This window comes from Lithobates pipiens, unplaced genomic scaffold (genome assembly GCF_037356315.1).
Source record: "Lithobates pipiens isolate NorthernLeopardFrog02 unplaced genomic scaffold, aLitPip1_a1.2 Scaffold_1, whole genome shotgun sequence".
NCBI lineage: Eukaryota > Metazoa > Chordata > Amphibia > Anura > Ranidae > Lithobates > Lithobates pipiens.
This window is the reverse complement of record NW_027507685.1, coordinates 192,128,916-192,145,525: the sequence shown is the minus strand read 5'-3', so window position 1 is coordinate 192,145,525 and position 16,610 is coordinate 192,128,916. Positions and strand designations below refer to the sequence as shown.

At 45.8% G+C, this 16,610-nt stretch overlaps 1 protein-coding gene across 1 annotated transcript in view; it reads left to right on the top strand.

Annotated features, from left to right (window-relative positions):
* The first annotated feature begins 6,701 nt into the window (after positions 1 to 6,701).
* The window catches only part of LOC143981457 (heat shock factor protein 3-like), a 61,134-nt gene continuing 51,225 nt past the window's right edge, over positions 6,702 to 16,610 (top strand). The window contains exon 1 of the mRNA XM_077479331.1: positions 6,702 to 6,929. Coding sequence (XP_077335457.1) covers positions 6,819 to 6,929 — 111 coding nt within the window. The 5' untranslated portion in view covers positions 6,702 to 6,818. The remainder of the gene's footprint in view (positions 6,930 to 16,610) is intronic.

Genomic DNA, 16,610 nt, shown 5'->3' with positions numbered 1-16,610 from the left:
AACGGTCGGCATGGTTCCTAAAGCAGGATAGGAAGCGGGATCAGAGCCGGAATCGTGAGCTCTCTTAAGACACGTTTGCTCCTGTCGCCATCTTGGACAGGCCCCGGTGCCGTTATCCTTTTAATGGCAACCGAAACAGGATGTGATTCTTCCGCCATTGTTGCAAGACAGGATCTCGAGGCAAACCGTGCCTTTTAAAAATCGCATAAAGATTGTCGCCTGAAAAAGAGCAGGAGCTTTTTCGGGCAACATACCCACATAGGGCAACCCATTCAAGTGAATTCTGAATCGTGTGAAAATCACACTGTCAAAATCGCATAGCAAGAACGCTCATTCCCACTACACGATTGGGGCTTAACTGAAGCTTCTTATATGCATCATGAATATGTTTTTGTGCCAAAAAGTGGCCCCTTATTAGCCTCATTATTGAAAAAAAATCTTCATTTTTTTAACATCTGTAAGAATGCATTTTGAACCACATTCGATTCGCATGACATGTGAACCTGCTGCCTTTTCTATGGAGCCAGTTCACATACGTGCGGGCCGGCCATCGTACACTTTTTAAAAAACAGTCTGGAATGATTTGGGCCTGGTTCAGGTGTCCTATACTTTGACTATTCACACCTGAACCACTGAACAAAGTTGCACTGGAGGGGCTGAAATCTGGTCAAAACTGGCCCACACATATACTATATACAGAAGCACATTTGTGAGGTTAGGCACTGATGTGGGCGAGAAAGAACTGGCTCGCTGTCTCCACTCGAATTCATCCCAAAGTTTCTCCACCCCAAAACTCGCTCATCCATGTCTTTATGGACATTGGTTTGTGCACTGGTCCAAATCATTTGCTGGTCGGGGGATTATGGTGTGGGGTTGTTTTTAGGGGTTGGGCTTGGCCCGTTAGTTCCAGTGAAGGGAAGAGTTTGGGGATGGCCCCTTCCTGTTGCAACATGACTGCTCACCAGTGCACAAAGCAAGGTTCATGAAGGGATGAGCGGGTTTGGGGTTGAGGAACTTGACTGATCTGCACAGAGTTCTAACCTCAACCCAAGAGGTTAACGTGAATAACTCTACACCAAGTTCACTATATGGACCCCTTATGATCATATCTCCCCTTAATCTCCTCTTCTCAAGAGACAATAAATTAACCACTTCAGCCCCGGACCAATTGTCAGCCTAAGGACCAGAGGTCTTTTTACAATTTCGCACTGCACTGCTTTAACTGGTAATTGCGCGGTCATGCAATGTTGTACCCAAACAAAATTTGCGTCCTTTTCTTCCCACAAATAGAGCTTTCTTTTGATGGTATTTGATTGCCTCTGCCATTTTAATTTTTTGCGATATAAAAATATATTTTCTACTTTTTGTTATAAGAAAAATCGAATAAACTCAATTTTAGTCATACATTTAGGGCAAAATGTATTCAGCCACATGTCTTTAGTAAAAAAAGTCAATAAGCGTATATTTATTGGTTTGTGCAAAAGTTATAGCGTCTACAAACTAGAGTACATTTTCTGGAATTTACACAGCTTTTAATTTATGACTGCCTACCTCATTTCTTGAGGTGCTAAAATGGCAGGGCAGTACAACCTCCCCCCCCCCCCAAATGACCCCATTTTGGAAAGTAGACACCCCAAGGAAATTGCTGAGGGGCATGTTGAGCCTATTGAATATTTTTTTTTTGTCCCAAGTGATTGAACAATGACACAAAAAAAAAAAAGTTTACAAAAAGTTGTCACTAAATGATATATTGCTCACACATGCCATAGTTCTATGTGGAATTGCACCCCAAAATATATTATGCTGCTTCTCCTGATTACGGGGATACCACATATGTGGGACTTTTTGGGAGTCTAGCCGCGTACGGCACCCCGAAATCCAATCACTGACTTCAGGATTTCTAAGGGTGCAAATTTTTTATTTCACTCCTCACTACCTATCACAGTTTCGAAGGCCATAAAATGCCAAAATAACACAAAACCCCCCCAAATGATCCCATTTTGGAAAGTAGACACCCCAAGGAACTTGCTGAGGGGCATGTTGAGCCCATTGAATATTTTTTTTTGTCCCAAGTGATTGAATAATGACAAAAAAAAAAAAAAAGTTGTCACTAAATTATATATTGCTCACACATGCCATAGTTATATGTGGAATTGCACCCCAAAATATATTCTGCTGCTTCTCCTGAGTATGAGGATACCACATATGTGGGACTTTTTGGGAGTCTAGCTGCGCACGGCACCCCGAAAACCAATCACTGCCTTCAGGGTTTCTAAGGGTGCAAATTTTTGATTTCACTCCTCGCTACCTATCACAGTTTCTAAAGGCCATAAAATGCCAAAATAGCACAAACCCCCCCCCCCCCCAAATGACCCCATTTTGGAAAGTAGACACCCCAAGCTATTTACTGGGAGGCATGTTGAGTCCATGAAATATTTTATATTTTGCCACAAGTTGCAGGAATATTACATTTTTTTTGCACAAAGTTGTCACTAAATTATATATTGCTCACACATGCTATGGGCATAAGTCAAATTACACCTCAAAATAAATTCTGCGGCTTCTCCCGAGTACGGGGATACCACATGTGGGGGCCTTTTTGGGAGCCTAGCCACGTACGGGACCCTGAAAACCAAGCACTGCCTTCCGGATTTAAATATAAAACGCTACCAAAAAAAACTGTTAAGCCCCGTACACACGAGCGGACTTTTCAACATCCAAAGTCTGACGGAATGATTCCGGCAGACTATTCGATCGTGTGTGGGCTGCAACCGACTTTTGATTTGCAAAAGTCTGACAGACTTTAGAAATGGAACATGCTTCAAATTTTTCCGCCAGAACTCTGCCGGACCCAGCTCCTACCGAAAAATTTGCTCGTGTGTATGCTATTCCGACGGACTAAAACCGACGCTAGGGCAGCTATTGGCTACTGGCTATGAACTTCCTTATTCGAGTCCAGTCGTACGTCATCACGTTCGAATCCGTCTGAGTTTGGTGTGATTGTGTGTGGCCATGTCCGCTCATTCGGAAAGTCCGTCAGAACTCTGTCAGAACTCCGGCAGAACTCCTTCGAAAGTCTGTCGGACATAAGTCTGGTCGTGTGTACGCGGCATAAGCGATCGCAGGGATCAGGCCTGACTCTGCAAACGCTGCAGTTATGTGTTTAGTGTTTTGTAAGTGACAGTGATCGATCGATACTGCACTTGGGTGGGCTGGGCGGAGGGGCAAAACGCAGGTGCTAGCAGGTATCTGGGCTGATCCTGCTAACAATGCGTTTTTTTGGAATCCTAAACTGCTGGGGACGCTAGTATAGATCTGATCAGATCAGATATTGATCTGTTCAGATTCTATACCACTACGGGAGGTGTATGCTTTGCGCGTGGGTGTTAGCGGTACTGGCACTAACCTAGCGCTGCCTAAGGCGACGCAGACCCTGACCCTAAAACCTAATTGATATCACCCGCCGGGTGATCAGGGGGTTAAACCTTTATTGGGTAAGAAATGGTGGGTGCCCTGATGCTATAAAAAGCAAACTAACCAGAGTCACCCGTAACACTTATACGGTGATCACTGGTGAAAGGGTTAACTAGGGGCAATCAGGGGGTTCAAATTTTTATTAGGTAGTATATGGGGGTACCTAGCGCTATAAAAACCTGGTGGTGAACCTAAATAACTAACTGGCTAACCAGCGTCACCAGTGACACTTATACGGTGATCGCTGGTGAAAGGGTTAACTAGGGGCAATCAGGGGGTTAAAACCATTATTGGGTAGTATATGGGGGTACCTAGCGCTATAAAAACCTGGTGGTGAACCTAAAAAAATAACTAGCTACCTAGCGACACTAGTGACACTAATGCAGCGATCAGAAAAATGATCGCTTAGTGACACTGGCAAAAGGGGGTGAAAGGGTTAACTAGGGGCAATCAGGGGGTTAAAACCATTATTGGGTAGTATATCGGGGGAACCTAGCGCTATAAAAATCTGGCGGTGAACCTAAAAAATAACTAGCTACCTAGCGGCAACAGTGACACTAATGCAGTGATCAGAAAAACGATTGCTTAGTGATACTGGCAAAAGGGGGTGAAAGGGTTAACTAGGGGCAATCAGGGGGTTAAAACCGTTATTGGGTAGTATATGGGGGTACCTAGCGCTATAAAAACCTGGCGGTGAACCTAAAAAAATAACTAGCTACTTAGCGGCACCAGTGACACTAATGCAGCGATCAGAAAAACTATCGCTTAGTGACACTGGCAAAAGGGGGTGAAAGGGTTAACTAGGGGCAATCAGGGGGTTAAAACCATTATTGGGTAGTATATCGGGGGATCCTAGCGCTATAAAAACCTGGCGGTGAACCTAAAAAAATAATTAGCTATTTAGCGGCACCAGTGACACTAACGCCGCGTACACACGATCAAACAAGCGGGTGGAAAAGTCCGGCAAACTGAAGTCCGCCGGACAATCCCCCCGTGTGTAGCCTCCGGCATACTTTTTTGACCCGAAAGTACGGCGGACTTAGAAAGTAGTTTTGCACTCCAATCTTCCCGCCGGACTCGCATTTCGGCGGACAATCCGGCCGTGTGTGTGCCAGTCCGCCGTACTTTTGAAATGAGCGGACTTTTCCCGCCCGGAGAAAATTCCGCTCACTTCGAGCGGGTCTCCAGGTAGGCGGGGCCCGCGAAGGAGACGTCGCTGGCCCCGCCACCTGGTATGGACTTAAAGGGGAACCCCCAACGCCGAAAAAAATCGGCGTGGGGGTTCCCCCCAGGTCCACATCAGACCCTTGTCCGAGCATGCTACCCGGCCGGTCAGGAAAGGGGGGACAAGCAAGCGGCCCCCCTCCTGACCTGTACCAGGCCGCGTGCCCTCAACATGGGGGGTTGCCTTGGGGAAGGGGAGCCGCGTGGCCCCCCCACCCCAAAGCACCTTGTCCCCATGTTGATGAGAACAAGGGCCTCTTCCCGACAACCCTGGTCGTTGGTTGTCGGAGTCTGCGGGCGGGGGGCTTATCGGAATCCGGGAGCCCCCTTTAATTAGTTCCCCGATATCCTTTTTGTGAACTGGTGCCCAAAACTGAATGCATTTCTCATATTTGAGGGACCGCTATGAAAGTGGTGTACCGCTGTAGTAGTTGGCACTACTACAGTGACAGTAGAAGTCTTCTGGGTCCTGTGCAGCTGCACCTTCACCGATCACTGAATGTCTTGTATTTTTTTTTTAATTGTATTTATTGAAATGACAAGTCAAAGTCTTGAACAAACAATCAGGAGCTTTGAGGCTGTTGATCACATTATCACTGTAATAGCCTCTGTATGGTTGTCACACTCCTTAAAACTTGCCCCTATAATCTCTTTCTCCCTCCAAATTGAGAAAAAGATGCATTGTATTCTAGCCAGAGGAAAAAAATGTATCAGCCCCGTTCACACTGACTGCAGCGTTGAAATCATGCAACTTCTCATACATTCATGTGTACTGAGGAGGGGGACTCGCCGTGTTTAGAGGAAGAAAAAAGCTGACTATTCACGGAGGTGGAAACATGATGCTTTGGGGCTCTTTCTCTGGTAAAGGTACAGGCCGACTTTGCCGCATTGAGGTGCCAATGGATGGGCCATGTACTGTAAAATTTAGAGATCTGTAAAGAAGAGTAGATCAAAATCCCTCCTGAGAGGTGTGAAAACGCAGTCACCAACTACAAGAAATGTCTTACCTCACAGTTTTTAGACTACTGTAGCTATAATTACGCATATTTTTTTTTTTTTAACCAAAAACATGTAGAAGAATTTTAACCAAAAACATGTAGAAGAATACATATTGGACTAAATTGAGGAAGAAATTACATTTTTACTTATAGCAGAAACGAAAAAAATCTATATTTTTTTTCTCAAAATTGTCCTTCTTTTTTTGTTTATAGCGCAAAAGATAAAAACTTGCAGAGGTGATCAAATACCACCGAAAAAAAACTCTATTTGTGGGGAAAAAAAGGACCTGCATTTTATATGGGTACAACGTTGCAATTGTCCGTTAAAGCGACGCAGTGCCAAATCGCAAAAAATGGTCGGGTCATTATGGGGGGTAAAATCTTCCAGGGGCTGAAATGGTTAATGACAACCATCATAGCACATGATCTGCGTAAAAAAAGCGATCTGCGATCTGCGTAAAAAAAAAAAATGCTTGAACGAAGGTTGGAAAACACTGGGATGAAGAACTTCTCAACCACACCCCCTCCAGTTCTAGGCCACGCCCCCTCCTCACAGAGTCCTACCTCCCGGACGTCCTAGCCACACCCCTATTAGAGCCAGCCACACCCCATCACAAAGCCATGTACTTCTCGGCCACATCCCCTCCCAGACACAGAGACGTGCATCTCCACGTCCTAACCTCCTGGCCACACCCCCCTTACAGAGCCGATCACATTCTTTCTCAGAGCCATGTACTTCTCGGCCACACCCCCTCACAGACACAGAGCCGTGCATCTCCACGTCCTAACCTCCTGGCCACACCCCCTCACAGAGCCGTGCACCTCCCGTCCACATGTCCTGATAAAGCTTTCACCCCCCTTCTGGCCACGCCCTCCGCCGTGCACCACACCCCCTCGGCCACACCCCCTCACAAAAAACACGTACCTCCCCTATCACGCTCCAGGAGCCTTCAGCCTACTGGCCACACCCCCAAGAATGTGTCACGATGGGCGGAGTGCTTTCCCGCCAGCCAATCAGGGCCGCGGAGGGGTTGTGGCCGTGCGTGTCCAGGAAGTCGGTGTTTGCAGCGTTGTTCGGTGTGGAGAGATCTCCCCCTCCCCCTCTTTCTGTCCGGTGTCAGGATGAAGGAGCCCTCCGCCCCGCTCGGCTCTCCCCCGGTCCCCGCCTTCCTCATGAAGCTCTGGGCGCTGCTGGAGGACCCGAGCAACAGTGACGTCATCACCTGGAACTGGGTAACCACAACACCCCTCCCCCCATGTAACCATAGATCCCAATTGTCCCTCATTTTGCTCTGATCTGTATAAATGTATATAAATTGTACTTTTTATCGATCAAAAAGTGTTTCCCAGAGCTAAACCTTTCATCCGATTTCTAAAGGTAAAAAAAAGTCCTTGTGGGTTTAAACAATCCATTTTATTTTTATGCAATTTTCCTTTAAGGGGGTGTGGCAGGAGGCGTGTCCTATATATACATACTTTTGCTAGCAGGTGTCCCTCACTCCCATCTCAGAAAGTTGGGAGGTGACTGTCCTGTGATTTGCCTTCATACTAGTTGGGTGACACCTGGAAGCCCCCCCCCCCCCCACTCAGAGCGAAGCTACAGGGTCTGACCACCTTATTCTTCCCTCTCTCCCCCACTGCTAGATATCACCCTAAAGTACAACTAAAGGGGCAACACTTCATTTTGGATGGAATAAGGGAAGTTTTTTTTTTTTTTTTTGCAGTGTCCCAATTGGGAAGATTTCCCTTTAATTCCTGTCCAATACCCAAAACAGGAAGTGAGAGGAAACCCCTGCAAATGAAGGAACACTAGAATACGGTGTGACATAAAACATTGCAGTGATCGCCATTTTATTCTCTAGCGTCTCTGCTAAAATATATATATATATAATATATATGTGTGTGTATGTTATGTAAGTATAATATATATAGTGTGTGTGTGTGTGTGTGTGTGTGTGTGTGTATATGCATGTATAAAATATATAACGTGTGTGTGTGTGTATATATATATATATATATATATATTAGAGCTGCACAATTCTGGTCAAAGTGAGAATCACAATTTTTCTGCTTAGAATAAAAAGATCAGGATTCTTGCGGCATAAAATCTTTCACATTATACAACTAAAATTGGGCTAACTTTACTGGTTGTGTGTTTTTTTTTTTATTCATTAACTACTTCCCATCCGGCCAATGTACATATATGTATAGAAGCAGAACAAGTCTCTGGATAGCCGCACTCCGGGTTGAGTAAAAATAAGCTATGAGTAAGCGCTGTTTGTAGCGTGAAACGCGTCAGCAACCTTGTTCAAAAATTCTTTTTGCTTCCCTTTGCTGTGATGTGTTGTTCAATGGAGTTTTGCACTTGCATTTGAAGAAATAAAGGCACCTTATTTTTACTCAACCCGGAGTGCGGCTATCCAGAGTCTTGTTCTGCTTCTATACATTTGGCTTATGCAATCAGCCTGCACTTGGAACCCCTATCTACTTGGAGAGTTAGCACCCTTTCAGTGGTTTGACCTGGAGCGGTGAAATCTCTGTTTTGTTGAATGTACATATATGGCCGGGTGGGCGCTCTCACCTTCTGACTGGACATTCAGGAACGTTCTTCAGAAGGAGGGGGATTGCGTGCCCGCGCAGCAGCGTTAACCCTGATTCGCTCATGTCACCGGGACACGGCACATCTCGAAACGGCAGGAGGGCTCTGTGATTGGCCCTCCTGATCACATGATGGCCATGTCCAATCATAGCTGTCATGTGATGTAAACAAACAGCCGGTTGCTGGGCAATCGGCTCTCCTCTTCTCACATGGAAGTTGTCACTTTCTATCAAAAAATAAAAGATTTGATTTTAACTTGAAACCAACAAATGTCAGAAAAAGGTTTAGTGTTTAAGTGGTTAAACTTCCCTCATTTTCACACCAAAGTGTATTTTTTTGATGTAAAGGACAAATTGTTACAATGTTTATACTTAAGTTCCACTGCTAAGGCTCGGTTCACACAGGGGCGACGCGACTTCAGGACAACTTTGTGAGGCAACTTGGAGACGACTTGAACACGACTTAAGGCCCGTACACACGGTCGGACTTTTTGACAACAAACATGCAAATTAGCTGTTTTGGAGCAACATCCGACTGTGTGTACGCTCCATCGGACAAACTTTTTCTGTTTTCATCGGACTTTTGTTGGCTGTGCGAACGGACAAACTTTCTGGCAACAAAAGTCCGATGGAGCAAAGTCCGACCGTGTGTATGCAAAAGCATCAGACTTTTGTACAAGGTACAAACACGCATGCTCAGAACCAATGCAAAAGATCAGACTACAATACATAAGTTGACCAAAGGTGGCGCTGGAGTCATTGAACGTCCTCTTTTAAAGTGGCGTCAGTACGTTGTGATGTCACTACGTTCGTGTTTGTTGTCAAAAAGTCCGACCGTGTGTATGCAATACAAACTTGTGGACCACGCCCTTTGTACAAAAGTCCACGGGAAAGTTTGTACAAAGTCCAATCGTGTGTATGGGGCTTTAGACACGACCTGGGGCGACTTACAACACAACTTTAAGTCGCCCCAGGCCAGGCGACTGTTGCCGTGGCCAATCAGAGAATGAGCTCTGAAGGGGGAACTCCACGCCAAATATATGGAAAAAATTTGGCATGGGTTCCCCCTCCGAGAGCATACCAGGCCCTTAGGTCTGGTATGGATTCCAAGGGGAACCCCCTACGCCGAAAAAACGGTGTGGGGGTCCCCCCAGATTCACACCAGACCCTTATCCGAGCACGCTACCCGGCCGGCCAGGAAAGGGGGTGGGGACGAGCGGGCCCCCCCCCCTCCTGAGCCATACCAGGCCGCGTGCCCTCAACATAGGGGGGTGCCTTGGGGGAGGGGGCGTGCGGCCCCCCCACCCCAAAGCACCTTGTCCCCATGTTGATGAGGACAAGGGCCTCTTCCCGACAACCCTGGCCGTTGGTTGTCGGGGTCTGCGGGTGGGGGGCTTATCGGAATCCGGGAGCCCCCTTTAATAGGGTGGGTGGCCGGTATCCGGGGGCCCCCTTATGTGAATGAGTATGGGGTACAATGTACCCCTACCCATTCACCTGTGAAAAAAGTAAAAAAAAAAACACAACACAGGGTTAAAATAGTTTATTGCACAGCTCTGGGGGTCTTCCGTCTTCGGGGGTCTTCTCGCCGGACTCCTCCGCTATCTTCTGCTAGCTCTTTTGCTAGCAGAGGAGCCCGGCTTTCTTCCGACTTCGGGGGCCTTGTCCCCCTCTTCGGTTCTTCTGCCGGGCCACCACTTCTTCTTATAGCTCTTTTACAGGCGGTGGCCCGGTCTTCTGTCGTCATCGCCGCTGCCGTCTTCTTCTTCGTCTTCTTCTTCCTTTTCCTCTTCCTCTTCCTCTTCCTCTTCTGACTCTTCTTCTTCTTCTGACTCTTCTTCTTCTGACTCTTCTTCTTCTGACTCTTCTTCTTCTGACTCTTCTTCTTCTGACTCTTCTTCTTCTGACTCTTCTTCCTCTGACTCTTCTTCTTCTTCCTCTGACTCTTCTTCCTCTGACTCTTCTTCCTCTGACTCTTCTTCTTCTTCTTCCGACTCTTCTTCTTCTTCCGACTCTTCTTCTTCTTCCGACTCTTCTTCTTCTTCTTCTTCTGACTCTGACTCTTCTGACTCTGACTCTTCTGACTCTGACTCTTCTGACTCTGACTCTTCTGACTCTGACTCTTCTGACTCTGACTCTTCTGACTCTGACTCTTCTGACTCTGACTCTTCTGACTCTGACTCTTCTGACTCTGACTCTTCTTCTTCTTCTTCTTCTTCTGACTCTTCTTCTTCTTCTTCTTCTTCTGACTCTTCTTCTTCTGACTCTTCTGACTCTTCTTCTTCTTCTTCTTCTGACTCTTCTTCTTCTTCTTCTTCCTCTGACTCTTCTTCTTCTTCTTCTTCTTCTTCTTCTTCTTCTGACTCTTCTTCTTCTGACTCTTCTTCTTCTTCTGACTCTTCTTCTTCCTCTGACTCTTCTTCTTCCTCTGACTCTTCTTCTTCCTCTGACTCTTCTTCTTCCTCTGACTCTTCTTCTTCCTCTGACTCTTCTTCTTCCTCTGACTCTTCTTCTTCCTCTGACTCTTCTTCTTCTTCTGACTCTTCTTCTTCTTCTGACTCTTCTTCTTCCTCTGACTCTTCTTCTTCCTCTGACTCTTCTTCTTCCTCTGACTCTTCTTCTTCCTCTGACTCTTCTTCTTCCTCTGACTCTTCTTCTTCCTCTTCCTCTTCTTCTTCCTCTGACTCTTCTTCTTCCTCTGACTCTTCTTCTTCCTCTGACTCTTCCTCTTCTTCTTCTGACTCTTCCTCTTCTTCTTCTGACTCTTCTTCCTCTGACTCTTCTTCCTCTGACTCTTCTTCTTCTTCTTCCGACTCTTCTTCTTCTTCCGACTCTTCTTCTTCTTCCGACTCTTCTTCTTCTTCTTCTTCTGACTCTTCTTCCTCTGACTCTTCTTTTTCCTCTGACTCTTCCTCTTCTTCTTCCTCTGACTCTTCTTCTTCCTCTGACTCTTCTTCTTCTTCTGACTCTTCTTCTTCTTCTGACTCTTCTTCTTCTTCTGACTCTTCTTCTTCTTCTGACTCTTCTTCTTCCTCTGACTCTTCTTCTTCCTCTGACTCTTCTTCTTCCTCTGACTCTTCTGACTCTTCTTCTTCCTCTGACTCTTCTTCTTCCTCTGACTCTTCTTCTTCCTCTGACTCTTCTTCTTCCTCTGACTCTTCTTCTTCCTCTGACTCTTCTTCTTCTGACTCTTCTGACTCAACGTTCTCTCCGGCCGTAATGCCAGGGACGCGCTGCGTGGCAACTTATATAGGGACAAGGGGCGGGGTCATCGGTTGATGTCACATGGGTTGATGTCACATGGTGACAGTCCCAGCATCCTCCAGGACTGTGACATCGTAAGGGCAGCGCGTCCCTGGCATTGCGGGTGGAGAGAACTTCGAGTCAACATCTCCAGGAGAAGAAGAAGGTGAAGAACGGAAGGAGGCGGCGACGACGACAGAAGAAGGTAAAAGAGCTATAAGAAGAAGCGGTGGCCCGGCAGAAGAACCGAAGAGGGGGATAAGACCCCCAAAATCGGAAGAAGAGGCCGGCGGCAAGGAAGAAAGCCGGGCTCCCCCGCTAGCAAAAGAGCTAGCAGAAGAGCTAGCAGAAGATAGCGGAGGAGTCCGGCGAGAAGACCCCCCGAAGACGGAAGAGCCCCGGAGCTGTGCAATAAACTATTTTAACCCTGTGTTTTTTTTTTTACTTTTTTTCACAGGTGAATGGGTAGGGGTACATTGTACCCCATACTCATTCACATAGGGTGGGGGGCCGGTATCTGGGGGCCCCCTTATTAAAGGGGGCTCCCGGATTCCGATAAGCCCCCCCCCCGCCCGCAGACCCCGACAACCAACGGCCAGGGTTGTCGGGAAGAGGCCGACCACTCGTCCCCACTCCCTTTCCTGGCCGGCCGGGTAGCGTGCTCGGATAAGGGTCTGGTGTGGATCACGGGGGACCCCCACGCCGTTTTTTGGAATCCATACCAGACCTAAGGGCCTGGTATGCTCTCGGAGGGGGAACCCACGCCAATTTTTTTTCGTAAATTTGGCGTGGAGTTCCCCCTTCAGAGCTAATAATTCTGTCAAAGTCGCCTCCGTATAGACAGAGATCCGACTTGGAGGCGACCTCCATTGAAATCAATGATTGAAGTAGTACAGGAACTTCTTTTGAAGTCGGAGCGACTTCAGTAGCGTGCATTAAGACGGCTCTCATTCACTTACATTGATTTTTAAATGTTGTCCGACCTGAGGTGACTAGGGGCGACCTGAAGTCTGATCTGAGTCGCCCCTGTGTGAACCGAGCCTTAAGATAATGTTACAGGATCGTTATCTGTCTTCTAAGCAAAAAAATAAATAATCACTATTCTCATTTTAGCCAGAATCGTGCAGCTCAAAAAAAAAAAATATATATATAATATTTTTTTAAATTCTGTATATGTTTGGGGGTTCTAAGTCATTTTCTAGCCCAAAAAATACAGATTTTAACTTGTAAACAACAAATGTCAGAAAAGGGCTTAGGCAGAAAGGGGTTAATCATTGCTGGGTCATGTATATTATTTGGTCTGTGTGACGGTTATATAGCAGGGATATGCAATTGGCGGACCTCCAGCTGTTGCAAAACTACAAGTCCCATCGTGCCTCTGGGTGTAATACTTGTGGCTGTCAGTCTTGCTATGCGTCATGGGACTTGTAGTTCTGCAACAGCTGGAGGTCCGCTAATTGCATGTCCCTGCTATATAGTGTACAAGCTGTGGTGCCAATCTTTTGAAAATTGGTGAGACACTTGGGCTCCTTCCACACGAGACGGACTCCGCCAGCTCATCAGGAGATCTCCCCGTTGATCTCCGCTGAGCCGATGGGTGACCGTCTCTCTGCTCACTGAGCAGGGAGGGGCCTGTCAGAGCGCCGCTGATTCCTATAGAGGGATCGGACAAAAATGGACAGCGTGTCTATTTTCATCAGATATCATCTGATCCGCCAAGACGGATGGCGAACGCATTGCCATATATCTGATTTTAGCGGATTGGATGGCAGATGGGTGTAGGCAGACATATCTCCGCTGATATCTGTCTCCCCATAGGAGTTAATGGGTGATCAGATCTGCCTGAAAAACGGACAGGCGGATCCGAGTGGGTTTGTCATGTGAAAGGGGCCTAACAAGCCAGGAAAGTGCAAACAACCCGTTTTTGGAAAGTAGACATTCCAAGATATATATATTTTTTTTTCCAAATGCAACGGGCGAGATCCAATCATTACAATATATACTTACTAAACTTTGAGTCCAAGAAATGTAATCTCAGATATATATATATATATATATATATATATATATATATATATATATATATATATAATTGAGAGAGATCATATTATGTGTATATATATATAATATGATCTCTTTCACTCTCGCTGTCTATATATATCTCTATCTATATATATATATATATATATCGCTGAGGATACATTTCTTGAATTCAAAGTGTAGTAAGTTTGTACATATATTGCAACATCATCTTGCTTAATAGTGTAACCCAAAGAACACGTTTTTGGTTTACAGAGTGTAAGCTCACAGGGTCTAACCTCCACGAATATAATAAGGTAACGGGTCCCCCCCCCCCCCATTTTTAAGAAAAAAAAAAAAACAGGTTTGTGGGAGGAAGTAGAATAGCGGGAATAGGGGAGATATATATGTTTGGGGGTTCCAATAATTTTCTAGGAGAAAAAATAAAGATTTTAACTTGAAACCAACAAATGTCAGAATAAGGTTTAGTGTTTAAGTGGTTAAACTTTTTTTTTTTTTAAATGTTTTTCACTTACACACAGTCTATTCCATTGACAAATTGTTACAATGTTTATACTTAAGTTCAACTGATGAAGAATGTTTGTGATTCTTGGCAGACTGCCCACTTTTTCTCTTCCTTTCTTTTGAAGCTTGTGGCTTCAGAAGAGCAGAGAATTTTTTGCATAGAAAGAATTGTGAAACACTTTAGTCAAGATCACGATAACGGTTCTTGACGATTAATTGTGCAGCTCTACTTAGCAGCATTTAGTAAGTGGCGTACTAGTGATTTTTTATTTATTTATTTATTTTGGGGGGGGGGGGGGGGTTGGAATCTCTGAGAGATATAGCAGAAAAAATGGCGCATTGTCTGGGTTTCTGTAATCCGTAAATTTCTGTGTTATGAGACGGACCTCTCCCCCTAAATTTCCCAACTCAAAGCAAGACCAAAAGATATTTAGTGATTCCTCGTCTTTCCAGCAGTGCCAACAATGGTCTGGGGTGGTTGGGAAGCGTTTGCGTAATCCTAGTGGGTGTAAGGTACCGTCTGGTTAATATTTTTTCATTTGTTTCTTGTATTTTGGTGCACAGGGATGATTTGATGGCAAAGCTGATAATGTGTTGTTTTTGTGTCTCGGAAAATGTATGGTTGAGGTCTGTCTGCCATCTTTCTAGACAGGGTAGGTTATGTTATTTCGGAGGCATATTTTGGAGAATGTTCGAGAAAGTGTGTCAGTACCTGAGCAGTACTCTTCAAAGGTCATTCGTTGATGAGAAGTTTTGGGGTTCAGGGATGGAGTGTAAGAAGTGCTATAGCTGCACCGCTTTTAGCAAGGGGAGTCGGTAGTTGCCCGTCACCTCCGTCTATTTCAGGAGTGACAGCCAGCGTTCCGCCGTAACAAATTTGGAGGCTTGGTCATAACCCAACTCTCTGAGAGTCGTGTATTCAGCGGGATGAAGGCCTGGTGTAAAGCTTGGGTGACCGAGTATCATATATAGAGGTGCATCTTTTTTGTCGTAAGGGATGTATGTATAGCGATGTTAGTGCTGTGTCTTAAAGTAGTCCCTATCAATGGGTGTGATTTCAGACCTGGGGGTAAGTCATTGTAGCACCATAATGCACTCTTTAAGGGTATGGTTGTTTGGGATTGCTCTATTTGTACCCAGAGTTTGGATGTTGCATTGGGTCTCCAGTCAAGTATGTGGCCCAGATGGGTAGCCTAATAGTATTGTCGAATGTCTGGTAGAGCCGCTCCCCCCGTAAATTTCCCAGAGCAACATTTGTGTCCGGCGTACACAAGGTTTTTTTATGGGCCCAAACAAAACAAGTGAAGAGGGTTTATACTTGTCTAAAGAAAAAGGGTGATATCTGTATTGGGAGGGCTTGGAAGAGATAGAGGAATTTAAGGAGAATGCATCTACCAAACCAGGAATGGAGTCCTTTCTGCCAGCTTTCTAGCAGGGTACAAGTTTTAACTAAAATAGGTGGGAAGTTCAGATCATGTGTGTGCGACATGTCGGACGGGATGTGTGTACCCGGGCACTTTAGCGCTGAATTTGTCCATTTAAAACAGAAGGTTGATTGCATAGATAACCTAGTGTGGGCTGGGATTGCAATAACCATAGCTTCTGATTTATAAAAAAATATTTTCAGATTTGAGAGGGCACCATATGTGTCAAATTCCTTAAGTAGGTTGGGTAGAAAGATTGCGGGGTTTGTTAACCACTTCAATATCAGGCACTTGGACACCTTCCTGCCCAAGCCAATTTTTACCTTTCAGCGCTGTCGCAATTTAAATGACAATTCCGCAGTCATAAAACTCTGTACCCAAATAAAGTTTTTATCATTTTGTTCCCACAAATAGAGCTTTCTTTTGGTGGTATTTGATCACCTCTGCGGTTTGTATTTTATGCGCAACAAATGAGAAAATACAGAACATTTTGTTACTTTTATTGTAAATAAGTACGTTTTCTTCAATGATGGGCACTGATAAGGCGGCACTGATGAGGTGGCACGGACAGGCACTGATGATGGGCATTGATAGTGGGCACTCGTGGGTGGCACTGACACTGGGTGGAATTGCTGGTCATCACATGTTATATAATGGTGCCAGTCAGTGCCCATTTGTGGGCACTGGCACAGAATGGGCATAATTTGCACATGTGGATAGCCATGGGGTACATACCTGGCCATCCACATGTTGCCCCCTTCCCTGGTGGTCCTGACAGCTTCCCTGGTGGTCTAGTGTGGGCATCTGTGGGGGGACTCCCTCTGTCAGGAGAGCCGCCGATCGGCTCTCCTCTACTCGCGTCTGTCAGATCAATGGCTTTTCCTGTTGACATTGTGATCAGCCGTGATTAGACATGGCTGATCACGTGGTAAAGTGCCTCAGTCGGACGCTCTTTACCAAGATCGGTGTAGCGGTGTGTCAGACTGACACACCTCTACACCGATCGCCGTGATGCGTTCCCCCACGGGTATGCAGCGGCCGTTATCCTGAAGGAAGTCATATGACGCCCAGTCAGGCTAACTGAACCACCTCCCGGCCATCATTT